Below are 9,214 nucleotides of genomic sequence, written 5' to 3'. Positions count from 1 at the left end.
ACTTGAGAGGTGGATGTCTGTGAGTTAGAGGCCAGTCTGGTCTACATAACATAACGAGTTCCATGACAGTGAGAGGATCAAGGTAAGACTATCTCAAAAAAAAAAAAAAAAAAAAAAAAAAGCAAGGAAGTTAAGAACTTGTTAAAAACAGGTAGTGAGGAGGCTGAAGCAGGAAAATTGCCACCAGACTCAGGTCAGTATGGGCTATGGTGAGTTTCAGGCCAGCATAAATTATAGTGTGAGATCCTGTCTCAACAATAACAAAAGAGCATTATCTACTCTTGGTAGTCACATACTATTAAGTAAAACATAACAGACATAGCTCATGGTGCCCTTGGCAACAGTTAAGAGATGAAACATTAATATCCAAATGGCAATAGAGACACCCAAAAATCCAGTGCTGAGTAATATGGAGTTCAGGAAACAAAAGAAAGACTGTAGCACTCTGTTGTTTATGAGAACTGAAAACAGATACTTGAGACAACACTATTTAAAAGAATACAAATTAAGTACAACAGAGCTGCTGCCTACAAAGGTGGAAATTGGGAATAAATGGAAAAAAATAAACGTGGCAAGAGGAGGCCTTGTGATAACCTGTGATTAAGACCTTTGTAGAACTGGAAAGTGTGATTAACTTAAACCTATGCATTATTTAAAAACAAACAAACAAAAAAGAATGTCTTAGGCTGGAGAGATAGCTCAGCAGTTAAGAGCACTAACTGATCTTCAAGAGGTCCTGAGTTCAAATCCCAGCAACCACATGGTGGCTCATAACCATCTGTAATGGGATCAGATGTCCTCTTCTGGTGTGTCTGAAGAGAGTAACAGTGTACTCATATAAATAAAATAAATAAATCTTTAAAAAGAAGTCTTTATTTGGCAACAAATGTCAAAGCATAACTACTTGAAGCTCAATTACACATTACTTATAATGATTATGGTCTACAATCAAATCAATCTTTCCCTAAGGGAGTACTGTATTGACCCTAACACTTCACACATGCTAAGTAAGAGTTCTACCACTGTCAAGACAGTTTTAAAAGGAAGTCAATGCCAGCCTTGGAAGCATATGCTAGTCCCACACCTGGAAGGTTGAGATGGGGTGGGGGAGACATAGACTACATAGTGAAACCTTAACTCAAAAATAAGTAAATATGGTTGGAGAGATGGCTTAACAGTTAAAGAGTACTGGACTGCTTTTCCAGAGAACGGGTTTGATTTTTAGCATCTACACGGTGGCTCACTCAAAACTATCCATAACTCCAGTTCCAGGGGATCCAATGGTAGGCACCAATAATGTGTGATGCAAAGACATTCATGCAGCCGAACATTCATACACATAAAATAAATAAGTAAAATGGCATTTATAAGCTGGGTCCAGTGGTATAGATAGGCCTGTAAACCTAGATACTCAAGAGACTGACATAGGACAGTTGCAAATCTGGTGTGGGCTACAGATTGAGTACAAGAACAACCTGGAAAATTTAGAGTCTATCTCAGAGTAAAATGTAAAGGTATAAAATAGCAAAGCACTTGCTTACAAGGGTACAGCACTTGCTGAGTAGTGCAAGGCCCTAGGTTTAACCCCTAGTACCTTCCTCCTTGGGCCAACAAAGACATTTCCAAACCTGCTTTCTCTCCAATATTTTATAAATTTATTGACTGGTTTTTTTTTCAAGATGGGATCTCAAGTAGCACAAGTGGACTTTGAATTCCTGATCCTCCTGCCTCCACCTCCAAGTGCCAGGATTACAAGTACACACTACCATGTCCAGCAAATTTATTAAGACTTTTCTGTAAGAGTTTGGTTTGCCTTTCTGGGCTCTCTTAAAATATGGTAGATAAGTCACTTATTTCAGAATCACCCGGGGCAGGAACCTACCAGAGTGCTAAAGGATCTGATACTTACACTCAATATCTCTAAATTTTACCAAGTATACTAATTTTTTTGTATCAGAGCTTAAGAGTAAAACAAAACTAGCTGAAAAGCAAAACAAAACTATATATACCATGAGATGTCACATCCCGTTTTGCTCAACTACTCAGGAAGAAGTAGAACTGGAGCCCAGGATTTTGAGACCAACTTAGATAACAAACAAGATCCATCTCAAAATAAAAGCAAAGCACTCTGTATGAACTGGGTGTAGTGGAACACCTGTCACCCCAGCTCTTAGGAAGCTCAGGCAGCAGAACCATAAGTTGGCCAGTATGGACTATAAAGAGAAACTGTCTCAAGACAAAAAAAAAATCAGGCCTGGAAGATGCCTCAATCAGTAAACTGCTTGTGGTATATGAGGGCATAAGCTTGATTATCCAGTGCCCATATAAAAACACCAGGTGTAGCACATGCCTGTAATCCCAGTGCTGACGAGGTAGAAAAAGGAGGCTCCCTCAGGCTTGCTGGCCAGCCAGTATAGCTAAAGCTGTGAACTCTGGGTTCAATGAAAGACCCAGTCTCAAAAAATAAGATGGAGGAGCAATTGAGGTAGACACCTGGCACCACTCTTTGGCCGCCACACTCATACTAAAAAAAAAACCCACCCTCACATCCAGTCATGGTACTCATCAGGCTGTTTGGTAATCACCTGTAAACTATGTGGTCTTCCATGTAACACTATACATAGCAAGATAGTCTCTTACAGGGGAGACCTACAGTCATTATGTCTCATTCACCTCTGCATTCTCAGAGCACAGATACACATGTGCTGAAGAGTCCACTTCTTTGCTGTGTTGTTTCTTCTGCCTAGAAGCGCCCTTCAGCATCATCCTAGATCAGTGCTCACATGGGGATATACCTATAGTGTTTGGGAGAGGAGGGAGGGGATAACTCACCGTCTTTCATACTCCATGTCCTGATAGGATTTTTAGGAGCTGCTGGGGCCCCTCCTCAGTAGCTGGCTCCTTTCACTTCTCAGCCACTCCTGTTGCTGCCAGCATGATCTGCCAGTCTGGGTGATACCTCCTGCAGAGACTCTACAGAGAATGGAAGGAAGAAAGGAGTCAAGGCAGTTGGAGCAGAGAGGGCCTCCTTGAGGAGACAGTCATTGATATGATTCCCTACTGTCCTATAACCCAAGGACATTGTTTTCCACTTCCTTGTGCTCCTGTGCAACAGTTTAGGAAGACAACCCCTACTTGGCTCTCCTTTTCTTGCCCCATAAGCAAGAGGCAAGACTCCACTACTCTAGAAAACAGCAAAGCCCTCATCAAAGATATCTTATAGAGATTTGGTGGGACCACAGGCTATATGACCAAGGCTTTGCATTCTTAGACTGGTAGACAAATGTAAAGCCCATGGCTGGTTGCTGGGAAGGGAAGGCCAAGTGCTAAATGATTTGCCTACATTAGACACATTAGTCACAGAAATAAGACTTTCACAATAATTGGATGGGGTATAATTGAGGGTAGAACACTTGCCCAGCACCTTCAAGGCCCTGAGGTCCCATCCCCAGCATCACAAAAACTAGCAAAACTCCAAAAGACAAAACAGTAGCAAAAGACTTCACAACAGAAGGAATCTCAGACTCCTTTCCAAGGGTCAGAGTATTATTTCAACCTCCCAACAAGATGCCAACTAGGCAGTCAGAAACCCTGAAAAGCTTTTGGAGGGGGGCAGCTAACTTGGCATCAAGACAGCTGCCACCTCCCTGGGCTTTTTGGTCAACACAGTTCTGGTCCTCAACACAGCAAGTAGCTCAGCCCTAATGTGCAGTCAGGTCTCTAGGTGGATCTCTCCCCAGAGAGCTTAGGCTAACTAAGCTTTCCAGAGGCAAAAGGGGCCTCTTTCCCAAGTGGTTCCAAAACATCTTGTTCTACTGAGTGAAACGGAACAGTTACTTCACCCAACTTTTGGGACTGCCATGAGAATTACAAGACCTGAGAGTGTTATGACCCAACCAGAGATCAGAATTACCCCTGAATCTTTAGCTGCCACCCATTTGTACAGGAACCAAGTAAAGCTAGGCAGGTATAGTACTTGCCCAACAGTAGGTTGCCACCACACCTTTTCTCTTAAGTACACGTTTTTCCTCTAAGTACCTATTTTCTCTTCCACCTCAGGGATCAGTTAATTTCTCCCAGATGGGGAAAAGAATCACAACCAGGAACCCCAGTGGGTGAGAACCCGACACAACATGCTCTATGGCAAAAAAATGAGTTTAATATTGTTGCACACACACAGCACAGAAAAGAAACAAAGTTACAGACAAGCTCCCAAACAACCAAGGGCCACGATCACAGGATACCTATAAGAGACACAATTAAACGGATTTCCCTTTGAACATATAGACCTCAGCGTTAGAGACACAACTCCCCAAAGAAGAAAAGCCGGATATATATTCTCTGAACCCCCGCCCCAAACTAACTAGGTTGGGGTCGATCAGTAACAAGACTGCTTCCTGATAAGGATCAGAGGTCAGATACAGACCCCAAGGATAAAAACCATATTCACTTTCTTTCTCCGCGCTTGACACCCCCATCGCCACCACATAAATGAATAGAGGCCGCAGCCAGAGTATTTCCCTGTGGATAGTTAAGTAACAACGGCAGTCAGCACACCCCCTCCTCTAAGAACACCCCCGCAAAGTCGCAAACACGCGCGTTTCAAAAGATAAAAAGTTCGGTGGGCAAATACAGTAAGTCACAGTACCCCACTCCCATCTGTCTCTCCCTTCCCCCAACCCGCGTGCACCCATCCCGCGTCCCAATTGCGCACGCGCTTTTGCTTTCATAAGAAAAAGCTGGGGTGGGGGACCATACCCCCGCTCAGGTGCAGGCTGTGCGGGCATCCCTCCGCTCTGTGCGAACTCCGAGGGTACAGTCCGTCCCCGTGCCTCTTCTATGCACACCGGCCCTCTCCCCCTCCCAAGCGCCCAGCTCCTTTACCTCGGTCCCCACGACCCGCAACGGCGCTCACCTTCTCGGCCCGGGCTGTCAAGGGAGGGCTCCCAGGCATCACCTCCGCCCGCCACCACCTCCTTCAGAACTGTTAGTTCAAATGGGAGCCAATGCATGCAACTACCAAGTCCAAGACTGGGGGCAAAAAAGAGGAAAGGGGGAGGGGAGACGCGCCCGATGCGTTGCCCTCCCAAGGAAACTCAGTGCCACCTCCTCCTAGCCGGCCACAGTCACCAACACAAAATGGCGACGAGAAGAGAGCCGGCGCTCCGACCACCATCCACCTACTAAGGGAGCGCGCTCTGGCCGGCCTTGACGATTGGTTGCCGGTCACCATTGGCTGGCCCTGGCATTCTCTGATTGGCAAGCATATGCTACCTCCCCATTCCCCGTGAGAACGGCCCAGGAGTCCAGAAAAAAGAGTAGCTATTGGCTACCCCTATAAGGCCCGCTCTTTAGAAGCTTGCTGTCCTTTGAAGTTGAAAGACAAGTAGAAGCTCCACCTCTTTCCCTACAGGGGCGTCTAGATGTCACCGCTTTCTTCTTAGGAAGAAAATGAGCAGACCTCTCAAAAACCAATCTCTCCCCGACTAAGAGAAATGAGAACGTTGATTCGGTAGCGACACAGCGTGGGAGGTAAAATAGAGTCCACACCTCGTCGAACTCGTAAACAAACTTAGGCCGGGGATCTATTTAGCGAGGTGAGGGCGGAGCGACAAAAATCGCGCTGGGATCCTCCGCAGCTGCGCACATCGTATTTCCGTCTCCCTCCCCCTCCCCACCCCCTCATCCACCCCACCCCCGGACTCCCCAGTACAAGCAGTCATGGCGGCCCGGCTGTTAAGCTTGTATACTCGCTGCCTGTCAGCAACAGGGGCGATGAGAGGGCTCCCGGCTGCCCGCGTTCGCTGGGAGTCCTCCAGGGCTGTAATCGCCCCCTCCGGTGTGGAGAAAAAGCGGCAACGAGAACCGACCATGCTGTGGCAGGAGGACCCAGAACCCGAGGACGAAAACGTCTACGCGAAGGTGAGAGGGAGGTGGGGAAACCGGACGCTGAAGGGGCCAATCTGGAACAAGGAAACCGGTGTCAAAGCGGACACTCTCTGGCCTGAGATGCGCAGTGGACAAAATCTTCGAATATTCAGGAATTTTGCCTAGCTTGTTTTTCTCTTTTGTTGTTGTTTTGTTTTGATATTTTCAGCCTAAGACGCGAAGCGGGATTTGCCTTATTTGTAGTCAGAAATCACACTGAAAGAGAGCAGCAACCAAAGCATGTTAGAAACATTATAACTAGAGTAATACTAAGGTAACACTTGCGAAATGCCAGGCTGTGCTAGACACTTTGTATCTATGTACTCATCTAAATTCTAAAGTAGCGGGATTTTGAAGTAGGCACTGTAACTGTTACAGTAACATAGATGAGGATACTAGAACACAAGTTGCTAGCCCAAGATCACAGCTTGAGTAGGTAGTGGAGCTGATATTTGAATTTAGGACTGAATTCCTGTGCTTTATGGATAGCAGAGATTCTGGAGTCAGACATCCTGGGTTGAAAATTATTGACTTCTATGACCTTGGACAAGTAATTTAATTAATCTCTTGGTGTCACGGTTTCTTTGTAAAGTGAGAAAAGTAATAGGAAAGCTAAGAAAAATACACCTGCTTCATATGATGAGTCAGAATGGTCACAGCAGCTCTTGCCACTTCAGAAGTACTCAGAATTAGAAGGTGTTTATTATTGCCATTTCCACTTTACTGAGGATATTGTGAGGTTTGTGTATTTGAAAAGGCCTAGTATATTCAACATTAACATCTGGTTGAAGATCTTAAATTATATAGGATCCTATACAATAAGTGGACCCATAGGAAATTGCCAATATCCAAACATTTTTTAACCTTTACAAATAGCACTTTCCAAGGATGAAGCTTAAAAGACAGGGTGAGTACTCCCAAACAAGTAGGCGAGGCCAATTATTCATTTGGGAAGAGAGTCAAAATCTTGCATGAGGAGGTAGATGGTGATGGATTCAGTGGTGATTAGATTTGGAAGAAGAGCTTTCTAGGCCTTGAGAGCAGCAAATGTCAAAGCCCTGTGGTGGGAAGGAATTTCATGTATCCTAAAAGTAGAGAAAGGATTTTAATCAGGGATAAGAGATTGGTTAGAGATTAGAGGGCAGATTAGAGACCAGGTCATGCAAGGCCAGAATATAGCTTTATGGAGCGGCAGGAAGCCCTCATTGACCTCTTCTTCTCCTCAGAACCCTGACTTTCACGGCTATGATAGTGACCCCGTGGTGGACGTCTGGAATATGCGAGCTGTCTTCTTCTTTGGTTTCTCCATCGTCCTGGTCTTTGGTACCACCTTTGTGGCTTATTTGCCTGATTACAGGTATAGGGGTTTTCTAAGAAAGTTGAGTGGGAAGGGGCAGAGGCAAAGCTAGAGAGGTTGGAGGAGTCTCTGGCCAGAATTCTTACCCTGTACTGGTGGGGGATAGGGTGCTGAGGTTGGGAACTTCTGTCTAGTAAGGTTCCCTCACATCACACCACACTTGTTGATGCTTCTAGGATGCAAGAGTGGGCCCGCCGGGAAGCTGAGAGACTTGTGAAATACCGAGAAGTCAATGGCCTTCCCATCATGGAATCCAACTACTTCGATCCCAGCAAGATCCAGTTACCAGAAGATGACTGATGAATCACCGAGCAGGGCTGCCTGTTATTTCCTGGTTCCTCAGAACACCTTATTAAAGGAATTGAAAGTATGATTGGCTACTGTTGCTTTTGTTGTGGAAGAGGATATATGAGAGAGTGTGTGACAAGCTTTCAAGGGCCACTGCTGCCTTTCTTGTCGATTGCTGTGTAACACTAAGGTTTGGTGGCTTAGTACTGTATTCCATGACCCTGTGGATATGTGGCTCCTCTTGAATCTCAGGTGGTTGCTATTAGGTAGTAGCTAGGGCTAAAGTCATCAGAAGCACATCTGGTCTGTATAGTCAAGGTTTCAAAAAAGATGTCTGGCACTTCAGTCTTCAGTACAGTAACCTGGGCTGCTTCAAGCAGTGGTTCTCAACCTATCTTATGCTAAGACCCTTCAATATAGTTCCTTATGTTGTGAACCCCCAGCCATAAAATTATTCTCATTGCTACTTTGTAACTGTAATCTTGCTACTGTTAACAATCATCGTAATGTAAATATTTTCGGAGATAGAGGGTTGCCAAAGGGGTTGAAACCCACAGATTGAGAACCACTGTCTTATAAATGTTGGAGGCTCTTCTGGATGGAGAAGATATGAAATTCTAGAGGGACATGTGTTCAGATACATTCTATGCAAAGCAGTGCTTAGCATAGTGTGTGCTTGAACATTTGGTCCACCAACACTTCTCAGCCTTTTGGCTAAGATAAAGTGCTATATCTATCTGACATGTCTTTTATGTGAGGAAAATATAGCAAATGATTTTTTTTTTTGGATCAGGGAGATGGAATGGCTTGCTCTGTCCACGCCATGCCTGAATCTGGTATTACAGGATTAGGAATGGTGCATTCATTGCATGGGTGGGGTGGGGGGTGGGGGGCATTAAAAAATTGGTATGTTCCATCTTGTATAAGTGACATCAATCTATGCCTTTCTGGTTTATATATCAAAAATGAATGCCTTCCATTTTCCCAAGCCCTACTTCATCAAGCTCTTGGCCCTTGAGAAATTTTCACTCTGGCTATACTTAAATCCTAAAATCTAGAAGTTACACTTCAACTAAATCCTAAAATCCATGCCCTAGGCCCTTCTATTCTGGCTGCAAAGATCACTTCCTCTTATTAATTATAGCCCAGCTGCGATGTCTGTTTTGGGCCCCTGAATTAAACAGAGTTGGAGAGATACAAGGTTCAGTTGGTAAAGTACTTGACATTCAAGCACAAGAATCTGAGTTCAATACCTAGAACCCAGGTTTAAAAGCCTGAGCATGATAGCATACACTTATTGTAGTGGCTATTCCTGGTTGTCAACTTGACTATATTTGAAATGAACTACAATCCAGAATTGGAAGGCTCACCAGTGAACCTAATCTGGAGGCTGGGAGATAGAAGTTTTGATCTGGATCTTGGTATGGAGATCTTGAGACACGGTGGTGATTGAATCCAGAAGACAGGGAGATCTCCGAGTCCAAGGTCATCTGGGATTAAAGGTGTGGTGGCACACCTTTAATCTAGGCTACACTTTCTTCTGGGGACCATATAAGACCCTTGGACTTCCATTCACAGCTACTACTGAACCATTGTTGGGATTTGGACTGCAGACTGTAAGTCATCAATAAATTCCTTTAC

The 9,214-nt window shown here is 44.8% G+C and overlaps 2 protein-coding genes and 1 pseudogene across 4 annotated transcripts in view; 2 read left to right on the top strand and 1 right to left on the bottom strand.

Annotated features, from left to right (window-relative positions):
• Positions 1–5,506, bottom strand: part of Rbm10 (RNA binding motif protein 10) — a 32,010-nt gene extending 26,504 nt beyond the window's left edge. The window contains exons 1-2 of one of the 3 annotated variants that reach the window (XM_021188851.2): positions 4,916–5,506; positions 2,833–2,973 (exon numbers count right to left, since the gene is read on the bottom strand). In XM_021188851.2, the coding sequence (XP_021044510.1) occupies positions 2,833–2,849 (17 nt within the window). In that variant the 5' untranslated portion in view covers positions 2,850–2,973; positions 4,916–5,506. The remainder of the gene's footprint in view (positions 1–2,832; positions 2,974–4,915) is intronic. The other 2 variants (XM_021188850.2, XM_021188849.2) reach the window with 2 other exon arrangements.
• On the top strand, positions 5,348–7,655 carry Ndufb11 (NADH:ubiquinone oxidoreductase subunit B11). The gene is made up of 3 exons (XM_021188852.2): positions 5,348–5,922; positions 7,155–7,285; positions 7,462–7,655. The coding sequence occupies exons 1-3, from the start codon at positions 5,722–5,724 to the stop codon at positions 7,583–7,585; spliced, it is 456 nt and encodes a 151-aa protein (XP_021044511.1). The 5' UTR covers positions 5,348–5,721; the 3' UTR covers positions 7,586–7,655.
• A 612-nt stretch (positions 7,656–8,267) lies between these two features.
• On the top strand, positions 8,268–8,440 carry LOC115063254 (annotated as a pseudogene).
• The last annotated feature ends 774 nt before the right edge of the window (positions 8,441–9,214 follow it).

This window comes from Mus pahari, chromosome X (genome assembly GCF_900095145.1).
Source record: "Mus pahari chromosome X, PAHARI_EIJ_v1.1, whole genome shotgun sequence".
Lineage (NCBI taxonomy): Eukaryota > Metazoa > Chordata > Mammalia > Rodentia > Muridae > Mus > Mus pahari.
This window is presented reverse-complemented; position numbering and strand designations above follow the sequence as displayed.

Coding starts and splice junctions, on each gene's coding strand:
- Ndufb11 (XM_021188852.2), top strand. CDS start 5,722: ATGGCGGCCCGGCTGTTAAGCTTGTATACTCGCTGCCTGTCAGCAACA. Junction 5,923..7,154: donor ACGAAAACGTCTACGCGAAG/GTGAGAGGGAGG, acceptor TCTTCTCCTCAG/AACCCTGACTTTCACGGCTA. Junction 7,286..7,461: donor GCTTATTTGCCTGATTACAG/GTATAGGGGTTT, acceptor TGATGCTTCTAG/GATGCAAGAGTGGGCCCGCC.